Raw genomic sequence first — 19,358 nt, 5'->3', positions numbered from 1 at the left:
AACCTGGGCCTCCGCCCCCAGCCCGCTCTCCCATTGGTCGGTTCCAGCCACAGCCGCGCCATCAGCCTACCTCTTATTGGCCAGATCGCCCGTCAATCCTGCCTCAAGTCTCCACACGAGCCCGCCGCTTCTGCCCCCGCCTCTTTCCAGCAGCGATTTGCCCGCAGAGTGGGGGAGGGGAAGTGGGGCGGGTCGTAAAGGAGCGAGGAGTGGGGAGGACGAGGAGGAGGTGGGACGAAGAGCTGAGAAGAGCAGCGCAGAGAGCGAAGAGAAGCCACGCGGAGGACTGGCTCGAGGGAGCTGTCAGTCAAACGCAGCCCGCCCTCAACTTCCCGTTCCCCTCCCGTCGCTCCCCATCCCCGCGCTTAGCCCGCAAGCCGGGCCTTTTCGGCCCGTTCATTGGCTGGGTACCTTTGGTGACGGAGAGGGTGGGGCGCAGCTCGTGAGCTGGTGGCGGCGCGAGTTTGAGAGCGACACACTGCAGCGTTCGCTCGGCTTCTCCGGGACCGGCGCTGGCCCGCCCCTCCAGCTCCCGCCAACTTGCGGGGCCTGAGCCCGCTGGGATCGAGACCCGCCCCTTCGCACGGGGGCTGCGCTACGGAAAGGGAGGGCACGCCCAGTTTTTTCAGTTGGGGGACCGGGGTAAAGAAGGAGCGAGGAGTATTTCGGAGGCTAGTTGCAGGCCCCATCCCTGTCTAATCTGTTTTAAAAGCCTGGGTTTGGGGCCAGGATTTTGAGGGTGAGAATATCTGTGAGAAAGGATGGGGTGAAGTGTGGGGGCGTGCACTCTTGGCGTCCCGTGATCCTCTAAGAGTCCTGGAAAAGAAACGCTCAATAGTTCTTGGGCAAGTCTCCACATTTTAACTCGGTGTCTTCCCCGGCTGGAATTTGGCTGCTTCTGTAAATCCTTGTAAATGGTATAATGTTGCACATTTTTGCTGGGTAAACTTAAATGCCAACTGCCTCCCACCAGGTGAGCTCGACCTGTCCCTACCCTCCGTTTTTCTCTTTAGTATAGCTGCCCTTCATATACATCATCAACACTAAATACTGTATCTTAAATGAAAGTCACGCACGTATCCTTTCATAAGCTTACCACTCTTGTTTGTACCCAGGTGCCCTTTCCAAACCAGCTTTACTAACTGATCTTTGTCTAAGAGAGCAAGCAGCCCACCAAAATTTTCTAGGCCCTTTCTAGTACCGAAAAGTTAATAAATGCTTTATTAAATCAACACAGTTTTCTTAAGCAAATCTAGACTCAACAATAGCTAACACCAAAGCACCACTTAACTATAACTCCCTCTTCCTGCAATTAAGAAAAACCCAATAACTAAATGTGTAGATTTACCAAAATGATATTAAATGACTTTCAGACCTAAGACTTTTATTCATAGTTTAACTGAATAATATCAAACCATAATATATAATACATATGGGATATGTTTTTTAAAAAGTTTTTCCCTCTACATTTTCAACCTCTGGACCAGATCACGTATTTTTTAGATAGCAGAATTACAAAAATAAAAACTGAGAGGGAGTACGACCTGGGTTTGCTCAGTTTGTAACCTTGGGCAAGTCACTTCACCTATTTGGACCTCAGCAGTTCCTTCTCACCTATTTAATGTGGCTGATACCATCCATGCCTGTCTCATCCCTGTAAGGGTTCAAATGAATGTGAAAAAGCCATGTGACTAGTAAAGCATTTTGTGGATTGCTAAGTTTGAATAGTCTCAGTGTACTGTCTCCTTATTTGACTATTTTTTAAAATAATTTTTTAATTGAAATATTGTTGATAGGCAATCTTATATTAGTTTCAAATATACAACACAGTGGTTCAACAGCTACCCATGTTATTAAATCCTCACCCCCTCTAGTGCAGTTACTACCAGTCAACGTAGAAAGATGTTTCAGAATCATTGGCTATATTCTCCATGCTGTACTACTATCCTTGTGACCAACTTATATCATGATTGAGAATTTCTGAGTCCCTCACCCTCCCCACTCACCCCCTCTTTGACTCTTTTCATGACATCTTTAAATCATATTTGCCAAGAGGTCACATCGATGAATCAGATGTAAATAATAAGCCCATCGTTTTTTTGCCCAGAGTTAGCCAAAACAGAGTAGTCCATATAAACTTATTAATAAGCACAAAAAGAAGTGACTGGGGCAAATAATATGTTTGGTCACTAAATGTTCAGGATCAAATTTAGAACACAGGCCTGACCTGCATTCACACATTTTTCATTATCTTTATTTGTTGAAATCAGATTTCATATCCCTTCAAGTGGGATATGGATAACAATATGTAAGTAAACTACATTTCTTGCCTCCCTGCTGTCTAGCAGGCTGTTAGAGACCTTTTTGTACGATATTTCACTGAATTCTCCAAGCAACACTGTAAAATAGTTATTATTTTGTAGATCTTCCTCTTGCTGTTCCCACCATCACACACACAAACACATACACACAAGTACACACCACTCCAGAGACTTTGACTCAATATTGGAACCCACGTTTTTGTTCTTTCTACAAGTTCACATTGTCTCACAAATCATTAACATTCATCATTAATAAAAGAAACCCATAAATTCCTTTTTACCACTTGTCACTTATTTCTACTTAAAAAAATTTTTTTTGATTTAAAAAGTAACACATGAACACGGTTAACAATTAAACAATAGAGGAAGAAGTATCTAAAGTAAAAAGTAAAAGTCCCCTTCATATGTTCGCCTCACCCCAGTTCTTTTTCTTGCCCAGAGATAATCATCGTTGAGGGTGTGGTGTGTATGCTTTGAGATATTTTCTATGCATTTAGAAATACATCTGCTTTGTGTTTTGTTCAACATATATGACATTATTCTATGCATATTGTTCAGTAACTTGCTTTTTACTTAACAGGTCAGAATGTATGAATCTACCTCATCGTTGTTAAAAGCTCCAGTCTTCCCCATCTTCTCAGTACCATAAATGATTCAACTATCCCACTGCTGAGGACAGTTAGACTATTTCCGGTTTTTCCTCTTACAATAACGCTGCAGTGAATATCTCTGTACATTTTGTGCACAAATGTGAATATATCTCTAGGTTAACATCTAAGGGTGGAATTACTGTCTGAAAAGCCATATATGTTTGTTATTTTGCTGGTTACTGCCAAGGTGCCCCTAAAATGATTGTGTCAACTTACATACCCACCACAATATGTGAACACTATCTCTTTATTCCCTATCAAAACCACAGATATTTCCTAAGGTCACACCAGAGTCAAATGAGCAATCTTTGCATTTTAATTTGACCTTTTGTTTCTGAAGACAATCTCCCCTAACTGTGAGCTTTTCGAGGAATACACATAATAAGATTAAATAAATGCCCATATAATGTAGTAAAAAATTTTTTAAGTAAGGATATGCAATAAGTTTACTATTTTAATAATGGAATTAGTCATTTCACTCTTTTTCAGAAAATTGATACCTCTTTGTTCTCAGAGATACAACAGTGACCTTCCAACATGAACTTCTCACAAGTCATTAAAAAATGGGCACTTGGACTAAACATACCATGAGTCTAACTCACTGGGCATATTCAGGTATTGAGCACAAATTCAAAACTCCATGGGCTTTTTCTCGCAATGAATCTCTAGGGTATGTTTGTGATTTGTAAGGCCTGAAGGAAAGTACTGGGAAAGATATTTGTGAATTTCTTTGTGTAATTTCTTATAAGGAAGATGTTTTTCCATTTGCTTTTAAAAATTCTTCATGAAGCAGTATGTCACATCACATCCTTACATTTCAAAAAAACGACACCAATGTAACTTGGACAACAGTATAATTGTGTATGATGCTGAAGCATGGAGGTGGGAGAGACCGGATACTCTTTTGAAGAAAAAATTGACCTGGAAAGGCATAGTCCAGGTTGCAATCCTATTCCTATCAAACTCAATTTACAAGGTTGAGAATGTTTATGGAAATTTGTGAATAATATGTTTGTGAAACTAAACTCCCTATGTGGCTAAGACCTCAGTGAATAATGTATATGGGTCTCTGAAAAACCTCAAATCAGTGAGGAGCAAAATCAGCAATCACTGGAAAGTTAAGTTGCTGCCTTTTTGAGAACATAGCATAAAAGTATCTGACAAAGCTGCTAAGTCTAGGAATTATAGTTTGGCAGTCTGAGAAATTTATACAGTTCTATGAAGTGGCATTCAAAAATGGGCCCAGACTGTTACTCATGGAGAAGTGAGAAATGAAGTGTCTTTTAACTAGGATCATTCTCAGACAGGACAGGGGATGCCACAGAGTTGTTTTTCCTTTAGTATTTATAAGCCAAGAACAAAAATGAGCTGGAGTTTGGAGTCTGCATATATAAGAAGTAAAAAAAAAAAAAACTAGGGAAGGTAAATTTGATACCTGTGCATTGGAAAGATATGCCATTTCTCTCACACATATACATTCCATTATTTATTAGGCAATGAGAATCAGAAAAGGAAGTAAAATAAAGGAAATGAAGAGGTGACATTAAACCATTCATTCAAGATATATTGAGAGATCTGTATTTGCAGGTCACTGTTCAAAGTGCTGAGGATTCAAGAGGGAACAAATCCTACAAAAAAAATCCCTGCTTTCATTGCACTTTGAGTCTAATGGAGGACAGTGGAAGTAAATAACAAAGAAGTCAGAAATGATTTGTAGTATGGCAATAAGTGTTAAGGTTGTAAATGAATCAAGGTAATAGAATAGGGAGTGCAGGGGAAGGGTGCGATTTAAGATGGGGGGCTGAGGAGGCATCACCTGGAGGGGAACATTAATGAAAAGACCTGAAAGAGATGAAAGAGGGACTCCTCGCAAGTCCAGGAGAACTTTCCAGGCAGATGGAAGCATGTTGGCCATGCTATTTACAGCGGTGTGCTAGAGCCAGCTCCGCTGATTCCTGGGATCTAATTGTTACATTTTCAGGAATTTTGCAATTTTGTGGTCAAACGCAGCCATTATGAAAAATTAAATTATATAAATGTACTATTAAATAGATTATATTAAAAACAAAGGTAATAAGCTCTCAAAACATAACACTTCTTAATTATGTTAACACTTCACTAGTAGCTGTGCTCATGAGATTATTTACATCAATGGTATTTGCATGATGGACATAACATATAATAATGTGCTCCTCTGCATCTCTTCATAACTCCATGCTTTGTGACATTACATTGGTTAGCTTGAAATCAGCCACAATGGAAGTTCTTACACCATGGAAATCAGCTAAAATTCATGACTTTTTCCTCCTGAGAGTCTGCTGTTAAATCTTTACCAGAACACCACTGTGTGTTAAGGACCATAAAGGAGGCAGTATTGTGGCCAGAGCTGACTGAGCAAGACAGAGATGTAGTCATAGCAATAAATAGGACAGGTGGGGGGCCAGATGATGCCTGGCCTCACTGTAGGCCACTATAAATGCTTTGACTTGTTTTCTCTGAGATTGGGAGCCCTCCAAATGTTTGAAAAGAGATGTGATAACCTTGACTTCAAATCTTAACAGGGTCACTTTAGATGCCATCATGAGACTAGCCTGGGGAGATAGCATAGAAATAGGGAGACCTGTTAGGAGATTCTGCACAAATTCAGGGATTGATCAGAGGGGTAGTCATGGAAGTATTCAAATTCTGGATGTATTTTCAAAGTAGAGTGAAAAGGATTTCCTATAGGATTGGATCAGGATGTGTGAGAAGGAGGATTCAAAGATGACTTCATGGATTTCTGTTTCAGTGACTGGAAGGGTGGAGTTTCTATTTTCTGGGGTGCATTGCAAGAGAACAGGTTGCAGAGAATGAGGCAGAAGTAGGACCTCAATTTTCCATCACCTATAAATTCCTTAAAGACAGGAGCTTTGTGTCAGCTTCTTGGTGTGCTTAATAAACATATGTTGAATTCATGAATTAATTTTTTTTGACTTTTGTAATCCAATGAAGTCCTGCAAATTAATGTTGATGAGAAGATGTTACCAGATATGAAATTCTATAACTCTATTATGACTCTGAACAAAGGAAAAAACTGCTAGATGTCACTTCAAACTAGGTGCATTTTACTTCCTTTAATTCTCACTGTTTAGTAGGTCTACCTGATTCTTTGCCCTGCTGTTCTCTGCCTGCCTGGTGCTGCACTTGTCTAATGGTAAGAATGTAGGGAGGTGGCATGGGGAAGGCAGTACAACACAGAAAAGACAAGTAGTGACTCTATAGCATCTTACTATGCTGATGGACAGTGACTGCAATGGGGTATGTGGTGGGGACTTGAAAATAGGGGGAGTCTAGTAACCATAATGTTGCTTATGTAATTGTACATTAATGATGAAAAAAAAAAGAAGTTTAAGTACTATCACCATTAGCAGAACACTTAAAAAGCAGACAAAAATAGTAAGATATTACTATTTTAATAATAATATATTACTAGATCAGGACCCTGATCTAGTTTTAAAGTATTCGAAGTTACCCCTGGCACACTAGAGGGAAGAAAAGCTGAATCTCAATTAGATCAGTGTTTCTCCAACTTTAATGTGAATCACCTAGGGAGCCTATTGATGTGCAGATTATGATTCAATAGGGGGCAGTGCCTGAAATTCTGCATTTCTAACTCCCAGTAGATGCTAATACTAATGCTGATAGTGGACCATACTTTGAACTTTGAATAACAAGACACTAGATTAGGTCACTGTGGTGTGTGTTGGGGTGGGATGGGGACAGAATTTGAGAATTTAAACAGAAAAGGCCCAAAAGTAATGTCTGGGGGGCATGGTGTATGCAAGTTTGTATTGCACTCATAAAAAAACATGCTATTTTTGGGTACTCTGTATTTTGCAGTTCTTTCCTCCTGGGAAAAGTTTTAAAATGTATTTCTAGACCAGAAGAAATTTCTCTCTGAGGAGATCAAATTAGCATCATAAATACATTAGTAGAAAAACCTCAGTACCTCACCGGGCCTTCAGGTTGTTTTATGTTTAAACCATTTCAAGTGGATTTCTACATACTTATTGAGAATGTTAGAATCAAAGAGCAAATAGACCATAAATCCAGATAGGTCATAAGGTGAAGGTTATAATAAAAAACAGCAAGTATAATAATGGCTACATTTATTGAGCACTTTCTATGTGCCAGGAACTTATTTTCTAAGCACTTTTGATATTTATTCACTTCATTTCCACAATAACCTAATGAGGAAGGAACTACTACAATTGCCATTTTAAGATGGGGAAGTGGACACAGAAATCTGAAGACAAACTGAATGGACACAGTATTAGTATTTGAAGATAAATTGAAAAGTGTACAAGGATACCCTGATAAAAGAATGAATGAATGAATGATTGAAGCATGAAGATTCCTAGAAAGAATAAACTGTTTTGGTTCTTATTTCTTTCCATTTGGATGAAAATCCCAAAACATTGGGAAGAAGAAAAGAAAAGAAATACCATCCTCTGGAAGGGCTTGGATGTATGTAGATGTATAAGGTCTTTTTAAAAAGAGCTTTCTTTTTTTTCTTGAAGTACAGTGGGCATAATATTACAATAGTCACAGGTATAAACATAGTGACTTGACATTTATATCTATTACATAATGTTCACCATAAGTGTAGTTATCATCTGTCACCATACCAAGTTATTACAATATTGTTGACTATATTCCCCATGCTGTACTTTTCATCCCTTGACTTATTTTATAATTGAAAGCTTGTTCTTCTTTATCCTCATTGCCTATTTCACCTCTCTACTCTACTCCCCTTAGGCAACCACCAGTTTGTTGGCTGTATTTAAGAGTCTGTTTCTGGGTTTTTGTTTGTTTATGTGTCCATTTATTTTGTTCTTTAGATTCCATGTATAAGTGAAACCATAGGGCATTCGTTTAGTGGAATTACAGTCAACCTAAAAAGCTTCTTCTGCACAGCAAAGGAAGCCATCAACAAAATGAAAAGATAACCTACTGAACTGGGGAATATATTTGCAGATGATATATCTGATAAGGCATTGGTATCCAAAATATATAAATAACTCATAAAACCTAACACCAAAAAAAAAGCAATCCTATTTTAAAATGGGCAGAGGCACTAAACAGACATTCTTCCAAAGAAGACATACAGCTTGCCAACAGGCACATGAAAAGATGCTCAATATCACTAATCATCAAGGAAGTGCAAATCAAAACCATAATGAGAAATTACCTCATACCAGTCAGAATTGCTAGTATAAAAGGACAGGAAATAACAAGTGTTGGTAAGGATGTGGAGTAAAGGGAACACTTGTGCATTGTTAGCCATAGATGAATGGATAAAGAAGAAGTGGTAATATATGCACAATAGAATATTGCTCAGACATAAAAAAAGAATGAAATCTTGCCGTTTGCTTTGGGTAGTATGGACATTTTAACAACATAAATTCTTCCATTCCATGAGCATGGAATATCTTTCCATTTATTTGTGTCATCTTTCTTTTATCGGTGTATTATAGTTTTCAAAGTTCAGGTCTTTTACCTCCTTATTTATTCCTAGGGGTTTTTTTTGGTGCAATTATAAATGGGATTGTTCTCTAATTTCTCTTTCTGCTAGTTCATTCTTAGTACATAGAAATACAACAGATTTCTGTATATTACTTTTGTATTCTGTAACTTTGCTGAATTCATTTACTATTTCTAATAGTTTTTTGGTGAAATCTTTAGGGTTTTCTATATAAAGTATCATGTCATCTGCAAATAGTGACGATTTTACTTCTTACTTACTAATTTGGATGTCTTTTATTTCTTTTTCTTGTATGGTTGCTGTGGCTAGGACCTCCAGCACTATGCTGAATAAGAAAGGTAAGAATGGGTATCCTTACCTAATTCCTGATAACTTTATTTTAATTTGACTTAACTAGAAACTTTCAAGTTCTCTTAAAAAGTATTTCAGAGCTATAGCCAAAATCCCAAAGAAAAGGAGTATAAAATCCAGAATTTATTTATTTAATATGTAACTAACCATTCTATTATCTTTACCCTGAGTAATGTTGTAAAAGCAAAAGACTTATTTCAATAACAGGTGCATTTGCTCATGCATTTTGCAAATTGCCACAATTAATGGAATATTTTCTTAAGAATCATCTAGCATGATTTGGCAATACAACTATAATATACTAGAATCTGAAGTAACAACTATAATATACTAGAATCTGAAGTAATGTAATGTAACTAGAATCTGAAGATTTTCAAATAAATAATGTGTAAACCACTTAAACATGAAAAGCAAAGTGAAAAATATTATATAACTATATGGGCCATTATAGTCATAATTTCAGTAATTCTAACCCTCTGTACATAAGGCTATATATCCTTTACCTAAGAAATGTGGTAAACAACATACATGTGTAAACATGAGATCATAACATCTTTCTCTACAAGTTCCTTTTATAATAATTGTTCAATTGCACAAAAGTATTAAATGTTTTTCACTTGTACATACATATATTCATTCCTCCTCTCCATCCTTCTTTACACATTTGAGAAAAAAATGTTGGGGAGGCAGGGCTTGTGGAATCGAAAGAATCTGATGAAAATTCTCTTCTCACTCAACACCTTCTAAGACAAAAACAAAAACAGAAACAAAAAAAACTCCATAATATATTTGGAAGTTGCAAAGGGGTTCTTTACAAGGCTCTGAATCTTGGACACTTACTGTTTCTTCTGGTTGCACAAAGTAATTTGATGGAAATCAAATAATAGTAATTGTTTATAAGAAAACTGCCTGGTAAATTAACCATTTATCAGTAACTAGTCTGCCAAATGCTTTATACATGTAGACAGACATGAATAATTCAGAAATAAGACCAAAGTAAGTCCAAATTTCCAAATATTTGAATGTTTAATTTTTAAAAAGCAATATTTAAAAAATCTTTATATACTGTGAAATTTGATTTGGGGCATAATATCTTGAACATAGAAAATGCTTGACAGTAAAAATTCAAACAATTTTTCCCCTTATTTATCCAGATATTATTTCATGACACTTTTCCTTGCCTGTAGAAATCCAACCTATTGAATACACTCTGTAAAAAGCACTTTAATATTTAAAAATATAAGCTTTTCCTGAGATCCATGAATGCTGGTAATTTTAAATATTTCTTAAGTCTTTCCTAAAGGAGTCAAATTATACCAAAGGACACACTGAAAGTAATTTGCCTGAAAATTCAACTATAGGTTTTATGTAGAACCTAAATATAATCTCTCTGCTCATCACTAATGCACTACACAGACTTTCCTTTCCAGATTGTGTTTAAACCAGGATAAGCAACACTTCTTTCTTTGCTGGATAACAATAGGATTCCCCAATGAGGGTTTTGCAGTGAATTTTGGAGAAGGTGACAGATGAGCAAATAAAATAGAAAGGGTGTGTGAAACTGAGGCTGAACCAGTTGGCAACACTGAAACAACTGGACCACTGCACAGTGGCTGGTGGGGGGCTGAGGGCGGGTAGTCATGGGCTGGGTGCCTGCTTAGCTGGAACCGTATGCTATCTAGGAAGCTGAGTCAAAACAAGCCCAGAGACTTGCCAGACTGAGGAAATAGAAAACAGTGCTGGATTGGCCTTCAGCGGGTGAAGTGGGAGACAGTGAAGATCAAAGACTTAATTACCCAGGTGGTAGTTTGCACACTTCCAGGCAGAAGCATCATCTTTATGATAAACCAATGGACTCAACCTAAGGAAGCTATGGAGAAGGAAGAGGGGGTCTTACAAATGACATGACTTTAAACAGTTCCAGCTTATTCCTACCACACCAAAATACAAATCTCCCTATTTTGTACAAAGGTTTCAGTTTTCTGATTGGAAGGAGAGTATGCCAGGAAACCAAGAAATCTTCGCTACACAGATTAGTCAAGGGTTTTTGAGAGCCCCCGAGGTCCTGTACCTATTATAGCATTTTCAAATTCTAAAACTGGTCCAAAAAGGCCTCTATTTTCTGAGGAGTTCATGCTTCCACTGCTGCAGCTAGAGAAGACAGGAGGCAAGTCATGGAGTTCACCACTCAGTTATGCCAGGAGAATTTGTCCAGTCTTGTCTTGCTTCAGATCTGATGCTAGAGAAGGATACGGAAGTCCTTGACGTAAGTAAGCCTATGATAGACAAGCAAAGGGCAGTTGGAAGTTCATACAGCTCCTGATCATCTTTTCACCAGAAGTTCACCTAATCACCACATCTCATTGAGAATGTAGACTGCAGCCTGTTTGGGCTCCCAGACTCCTATGTTATTTCTGTCAAGGAACTCAGCAGGGCCCAAGGTTGAACCCCCAAGGTAAGAGGTGTGAGTGCCCTTCCATAGGTTGGGGCTAAGAAGACAAGTGGCAGGGCTTCCCTTCCTGCTTCACTGACGCTGCTCCAGAGAGGACCCAAGGGACTATAAGCAGCCCTAAGGCCATTGGGCAGTGCCTACAACTGTCTTCTGGTCTCTGCCATTAGAGATGCAGAATGGGAGTCTGGGGCAAGTGTTATTTCTCCCTTCTAGTTAATCTCACAAATGAATGGTGTGGGGTGGGGAGAGTGGTTTCAGACACTAGCTTTTGCGGGAGTGAGATATCTGCAAGCAATTTCTTATGAGGTCAGAGCAGCTAAGGGAAGAAAAGAGGATCACTAACGGGCCCTAAAGGACCAGTGAGAGAGGACAGCGTAAATGGGGCTTCAGAGAGGGAATCCAGAGAGGAAAGCAGAATCCCATGCACATCTGAGAAAGCAACTGGCAGGATGTCATAATGAAATTCTTGGTAGGGGATCATGAGGGAATTTGCTTTTACTGATGCCAGTGAACATGAAATCCCCAAGGTCTTGTGTACAACATAAACTTCATTGGTTGAAGACCACAGCCAAACAACTTGTACTGTGGAAATAACCGCCATGCAGAAAAACATGCACGATTTACTTGAGGGACAAGAGTACCTTCATTTATGAATTTCACATCTGTATTACAAATTATGCTCCTACAGGAGATATATGGCTCTATACTAATTCTGCAGTGGAGAGAGAGAGGTTTGAGCTGTACAAAAATGTGAGTTTCACAGGATGAAACAATATTTTTATAAATGTTGCCACCTTTTTTTCTTTTTAAATTGAAGTTGCCAAATGCAACAGGGAAAACTGTCTGGAATCAGGAGATCTGGATTCTTCTCTCAGTTCTGCCCTTAATAGACAGGCAGAGCTTGTCACCGTCCTTGAAGTGATGGAACTGCTAAAAGGTTCTTTAAGGTCCTTTCTGGCTCACTGACAATCCTTAACTTCTTTGTGATCCTTTCTTCTTGAAGATTAGAGCAGATAAACAGAAGTGCAGAATTTTTTTTTAATTAGGGATTTTGTGAATGTGTGTGCCTTAAAGAAACATTCTCTATACTTAGCCATTCACTCATCTAACTAATATTTTGAGCCCCTGCATGTGACAAGTACTGTGATGGGGCTACAACGATGAGAAAAAAAACTTTACTCCTCTAGACAGAAAAAGACCAAATGATAAAAATGTTCCTTCAGGTCTGATTTTTCTTATAATTGGAACTACAATAGTTTCTGAGTAATTATACACAGTTTCATAAATTTGAACATGTTGTCCTTAACAAGTGGGGTTAAAGTAGTTGCATTGTTGGGCTTTTTTTAATACCAAGGTTATTTTCATTGAATGATCTTGGGAGAAATCTTTAAAGACATTTCTGAGTCACTGGTTAAAAACATTTATTGATAATATCCTCCATAATAGATCTTATTGTAGGAGGTGAGAATATGGAAGAGAACAAGTCAGGCAGAGATTCTGCCCTCAAAGACTCATACTCTTGGCCTGTTAAAATATGAGAAATTTTAACTAGTATGCATTTATGCAATTTAAACTTCAGCATGCTAGTTAATTGCTCTAGCTTCATAAGGTGGCCTCTGAAATTTTTCAGATTTTTTGGGGGGGTTGCTTATTTAAGCAATTTGTCACAAATTGACCCTTTTTCTAGTAATGCTGATAGAGCATTGATCTTAAAAAACAAATGTGATCAGGTCCTCCTTTTACAAAATTCTTGTGGCTCTCCAATACCCCAACTCCCTAGCATATGAGGCAAGGCGCTAAGTGATTGGGCCCTGCCTCCCCTAGTCCTGCTTATCCTCTGAGGTTTGCACATTCTTCACTCAGGCCTCACTGATGGCTGTTTCCCAGAAAAACAGCTCTCAGCTTTTTGTTTTGATGCATGTTACTCCCTCAATCCAGACTGCTCTTCACCTCTTGCCTCCCTCCAATGATTCCCTGGACTTCGGTGCATCCAGGATTTCCACAGTTGCTGTGATACATCCATCCTGGGACTTGCCTACTGCAGTACAATGGCCTGCTCACACATCCATCTCCTGACTGCAATGGGAAATACATGGACATGCAGACACACTTAAGATGTTTTGAGTGAATAAATGAATTAATGAGCACACATCTACAGATAACATTCCAAGCAGGGAGAATGTGAGGGAAGATAAGCACAGTCAATTAGGGATTTTGAAAGGAAAGGAATTCAGAGTGGCTGGAAAACACAGTTGAAGAAGACGAATGGCTGGCAATGGGACAAAAGAGAGAAGCAAGGACAGATACAGCCAGTTTGACAATTTGGACGTTATCCTGAGCACAATAGTGAGTCTTTATAGGGTTTTAGCAAAAGGAGTAGATTAGCATTTTAGAAAGAACACTGTGAAGAACAGTTTTGAAGCAAACAAGACTGGGAAGAGATATGTTAGAATGACTATTGCAGAATACCAGGGAAGAGTTGTCGATGGCCTGAACTAATGTAGCACCCTTGACAAATGGCAAGGTATGGCAAGATTCAAGAAATGTTAAAGGGATAGAATCATCAGAACTTGGTTTATTGGCTTCACATCTTCTCTCCCCAATAGAGTGATGAGCTCCTGAAGAGCAGGAACTCTGCAGTATGTCTTCGTGTTCTATTGAGTTACACATGGTACCTACATGTAGATTAGGTATTCAGTAAATATTTGCTGAATTAAGAGATGAATGAATGAATAAAACTGTATACACAAGGTAGAGCTGATAAATCCTTACTCACAAACAAAACAAAATAAACATAAAACTCATACAACTAAGATTTACAAAAGACTCAGAGCAATGTTTATTAAAGTAGTCACCTTAGGCCTGAGAGAGGACAGAAGAGGCTATCCTGTTGTCAAAAAAAAGGCAAATATAATCAATATATAAATTTTCTATTGCTCTTTGGAAGGAAGGAGACTTACAGAAAAATGCTTGAAAGGACCTCTTTTTACACAGTTTGTACAAAGAGAAAAGTCTGTGCAACCAGCCATTTAGAATCATATTACATAGAGATCCCTTGTCCAAAGTAGTGTAAAAATATATTGTATGCTGTATCTGTTTTTTTTTTTTTAGAGAAGTCTTATCACTTAGATATGTCAGAAATGATGTTTTATGCTTTCCACAGAGAAAAATCCTGTACACTTTTCAGATACCCTCTGGAAAATCTTGTAACTCATAAAATATTGAACTATAATTCCTGAAGTAAGGGGGCAAACTAACCCACAAAAACAATGTGTCAGAGATAGTGGAGAAGGTCATTATAGTTAATCAATAGCCCATTATTGGAAATCAGCAATAATCTTAACATAATAAACACATTTAACCTACATAATGGGAGCTTTGATTCATTCTTCAACCTTTGCATATTTCCACAATCAAGAAGCGATGACAAAAGCCTAAATTTCAAAGTTCAATATCCCGTCAAAAACATTTTCAAATAAGGTCAGAATTAATCAAACACACAAATAAGAAACAAAGTCAGAAAGGCTAATCCATTGCCTATGTTTGCAGAACTCTTACTAATAAACTGGGAAAGGAGCATAGATTATTTTTTAAATGTGAAAACACCACACAATATCAAATGAGAAGTACATTACAAAATCTTACTGTCACAGATGCGAACCTAACAGAATTAGTGTTCCAGAAAGGGAAAATATCACCACTATCTTATTTTACCTGCAAAATTAAACCTAAAAATGCATCAGTCCAACTTTCTTGCTTGAAAATATTGAAGAGGACAAAAAATACCAAAGATGAGGGTAGTTTGAACTCTGATGCTCAAATTTTTATTTTAATTGAAAGATAAATGCTTCACCATATGAGATCTCAAATTATTATATTTATGGTCTTAAAATTTTTGTGCACTTCTAATTTTTTTAACTTTTTAGTCAAGTTTTTAAAATTTAAATAGATAAAATTTAAATAACCTTTCTCAAGCTTTTTACAATTATTTAGTAAGGTGAACTTAAGAAACTAATCAGTTCAATACTGTTGGTTAGATAGTTAAAAAAAAAATCAACCATACTTGAGGTTAATGGGCTTGCAAAGATTTTTTACCACAACCCACAGTAAAAAATACATTTTACATTGACCCAATCCACCTGTCTACACCTAAGTGACTGAAACAGGACATTAGTTCTATGAAACATTACTTCCCTTTACCATGGTGCATTCTTATATTTTCTGTTCTAATCTATTATATTATATTTAATTTTTAAAAGACCCACATCTATGGCCTGCTGCTTGAAAACCTCAGCTTTAGTCATACCATATTTAAGAAACAGTGATTAAAGACTGTAAGGACAGATGTCTGATTTCAAATTCCAGCTCCACTATCTCCTAGCTCTGTGATTTCGTGCAAGTTGCCCATCATCTTTATGATCAAGCATCCTCATCTGTAAATGAGGAAAACAGAATCTACCTCATAGGGTCATTGATGAGAATTGGTAGTTAATTGTATCTTGTAAAGCTTGTATCAAAGTGCCTACCACTAAGCACTCAATACTTATTACGATTACCAGTCACCAGGTGGGGATAGACATTTCTGAATGTCTGTGTACAGTCCATGGTGCCAGGCTCTGTCAGGCATTCCAGATACACACTGCTCTCATGACCTATCATTTATTTGATTGATAAATTGCAACCATGACAAATTTGCTGTTACATATTAGTGAGATATCATCAAAATATAGTGTTTCCCTTGGTTTAAAAGAAAAGAAAATTCAACTGCTACACAATTACCAAACTACCCTACCACTCAGAGTCAGAGAATAAATTTTGTCACGGAAGGTGCTTATCAACCTCATCAAGTCACTCTGGAAGAAGATTCCAGTGTTTGAGATTCATTTTCAGATTGTGTTTACAGACTCTCCTTCTGGTAAGGAAATGTGTTTTAATAAGACATTTAAAATTTTGATCATTGTCTTTTGAATTTTTACTCATTCAGACTTATACAGCTCAAAGCATCACATTTGAAGCACTACTGAACTACTTATATTATAAAACAATGGCTTTTTTCCTAAAGTAATAGCCTTCTAAACAGATATTCTGAACTTTATTACTTAGCACCTATATCAGCAAAAATGTCAAACTCTTTATAAGATGATGAACAGAATAAAAATAATTTCAGAATTTTAAGTTGTGTATGAGTGTTGTTATTTTTATTTTGTTAAAACAAACAGAATCTGTTGTTACATTGTTCTAATTCTATTAACTTTGGCCAAATATACTGGATAGCTATTGTTAGAACAGAAGCTTCCTAAAAATATTAAAACCCTAGAGTGCCACTTTCTGAACTGCTACTCAAATTAATTTCTTGATGCTTAAGGCAGCCAAAGAACTGTAAAAACCACACTAAATAAGATTGAAATTGGCTTTATTCTGATACTCCTCAGTTTCCATATTTGCTTTCACTCCTCTGCCAGAACTACACCCTTTCTTATTTTTCTTCTGAAGTTCTTTGAGGCTTCTCCTAAGGAGAGCACTTGTGTGATGGGTTAGCAGGGCGAGGTCTCCCCAGAGTTTCAAGATTTGATTACCCTCTGCAGTAAAATTGTATCAACAGGTAAAAGGATCTATCTGTAGAGGTAACCACTCTCAAACTGGTTAATAATCTGTAGCTTGAAGAGATCTGTGAATTCCTAGATCTAAGTAAAGAGGATGTGATCTCAGTGAAATATAAAAGAATGAGCAAACCAAGTAAATTTGTACTATAGTCTATTTGAGTATAATTGGTGATGAATTGTTGTTTGGGGTTCCTCTGTTCACTCCTTTAACACTTACCATCATTATCCTCAACAATTATAAAAGCTTCCTAACCTTTCTAGAGCAGCCAAAAATTTTTAAGAAATGCAAATCTAATCAATTCTTTCTCCTACCTAAACCCCTGCAATGGAAACCCATTGTTCTTAGTATCAAGTACACCAGGGTTAACAAGTTTTATCAAGTCTACCTTCTGGGCCAAGGCCGCTGCAGATGTTTCTCTCCTCACTCCCTAAGGGTCAGCTGGCCTGTTGGCTCCCCAAGGGCGTAAACTACTTTCCTTTGGGAAGGCAGTTCCCTCTGCCTGCAACACTTCATAATCTTGACTGAAGTAATTTGATTTATCTTTAATTCTCATTTTAAAAGCCAGTTTTTAAGGGAGACTCTCCCAGACTGACTCCTCCCTGCAGGGTCTCATTGTACTTGAGACACTAGTACTTCTCACTCATCACACTGTAATCAAGCATCTGTTTAATATCTGTCTCCTCTGCTAGACTGTCAACAGGACCACGGATCTTTTCAACACTCAGCAGCAAGCCTGTTCGGCAAATAGTAGGTGCTCAATAGATATTTGTTGAATGAAGGAACACATTTATTATGTGCCCACTACAGCTTACTATATGCCAGGCAATGTGTTGGGTACTGTGGATACAGAGCTAAGTAAGACAGGGTGTCTGCCTTCAAGGGATCAGACTTGGAAACAAACTGCTACCACAGAGCACAAGCGCTTTGAAGGGAAGTGGGTGTCAGGTGCCTTGGGAGGAGGGAGGGGCAAGCACCAACTATCAAAACACATGAAAACAACCATCTCCACTTAGCACAGCTAGACTTTGAACTAAAACCTATACAACATTGTCTCCCTGATTGAATCCTCATGACAGCCCCATGTGGTGGTTAAAGAACTTGCCTAAGGCCACAGCCAATGTTTGAATTCAGCTTATCCAGGTTTTCTGGCTCCACAGCAGAAAGCTGCACACATACATACAAGATGTGACACAGTGAGTCCAGCCACTGGGAATATGTCCAACCACTTCACTATATCCTGTTGACAATTTAAAAGGAGCCCATAATAACCCATTTAAAAATGGATTAAAAACATTTTTTTTGCTAAATGTTTTATAACCACAACAAATGAATACAGAGAATCCTGTACAAAACAACACAATAAAGGTTTCAAGATTGATGTGTCCCTTTAGGCAAGGCTGAAGATTTCAGTCTCTTGTATTGGAATTTGGGCTGCAGTCCTTGTTTTTGGATGGACTGCTGGGTTTGTAGCACAGTCCATGCTTCTAACCAGATTTGAACAGAAGAATGGCCACTTGGCCCAGGCAGAAGTAGATGAAGTGTTTGGTTTCAGGTGTCAGGTAATTACCGAGGTTCCTCCCAAAAACTTGGGAGGTCTTGTCAAACTCCTTAATATGGGCTGCAGTGTCCTCTGTGTTATATTTCTCCAGTTCCTGAGTAGCATACTCCACAGAGTCCTGTTGCATCTCCCCCGGCATATCAACATTTTTTATCTTGTCCTTTCTGTCACACATAATTACGGTGCAGCAGGACCTGGCCAACTGCAGTGGTCTCCTGGGGGAAGGGCTGGCAAGGCTCCAACCAGTGGGAGCTGCCATCACTACCAACGCCGTGGTGCATTTTGATACAAATTTTTTTAATGTTGAGTATGTAATGCATTCACATATTTTTCCCCACATACTTTTTTGAATAGACAATGCATTCTCATGATTTAAACATTAAAAAAAATTAGCAGGTTCACTTAAAATTTTCCTGCTCCTGCCTACCATTGGCTCAGACCCAGATTACCAAAGGTAATCCCTTCTATAAGTACTGTATGCATTTTTTCCAGAATTTCTTTATGAATATACAAATAAATATATATTCTTATTTTTTCCTCTTCCTTCCCCAGAAAAGGTAGCATATCATACACACTGTTTTGCACTTTGTTTTTTTCAGTTGGTGATATATATCTTGAAGATCTTTCTGTATCATTAGCACTTCATTCCTTCTCCACAATGTAGTATTCCACTTTATGGATATACTACAATTCATTCAACCAGTTCCTTGTTGATAGGCATTTGGATTGTTTCCAATTTGTTCCTATTACAAAGAATGCTGCAGTGAATAACCTTGTACATAGGTCAATTGTGCAGGTAGGATAAATTCCTAAAAGTGGTATTGCTGGTCAAAAGTTATATATATTTGTAATTTTTAAAGATATTGCCAAATTGCCCTCTATAGGGACTAAATCAATT

At 37.9% G+C, this 19,358-nt stretch overlaps 1 protein-coding gene across 1 annotated transcript; it reads right to left on the bottom strand.

The window, feature by feature from the left end:
* Positions 1 to 18,337: 18,337 nt before the first annotated feature.
* LOC118932417 (dynein light chain 1, cytoplasmic-like) lies at positions 18,338 to 18,635 on the bottom strand. Its single transcript, XM_036925848.2, has one exon. It carries the CDS (start codon positions 18,633 to 18,635, stop codon positions 18,387 to 18,389), a length of 249 nt encoding a protein of 82 aa, XP_036781743.2. The 3' UTR covers positions 18,338 to 18,386.
* Between the last annotated feature and the right edge of the window lie 723 nt (positions 18,636 to 19,358).

The sequence above is a fragment of the Manis pentadactyla genome, chromosome 2 (genome assembly GCF_030020395.1).
Source record: "Manis pentadactyla isolate mManPen7 chromosome 2, mManPen7.hap1, whole genome shotgun sequence".
Taxonomy (NCBI): domain Eukaryota; kingdom Metazoa; phylum Chordata; class Mammalia; order Pholidota; family Manidae; genus Manis; species Manis pentadactyla.
Note: the sequence above shows the minus strand (reverse complement) of the source record. Positions and strands in the feature narration are given on the sequence as shown.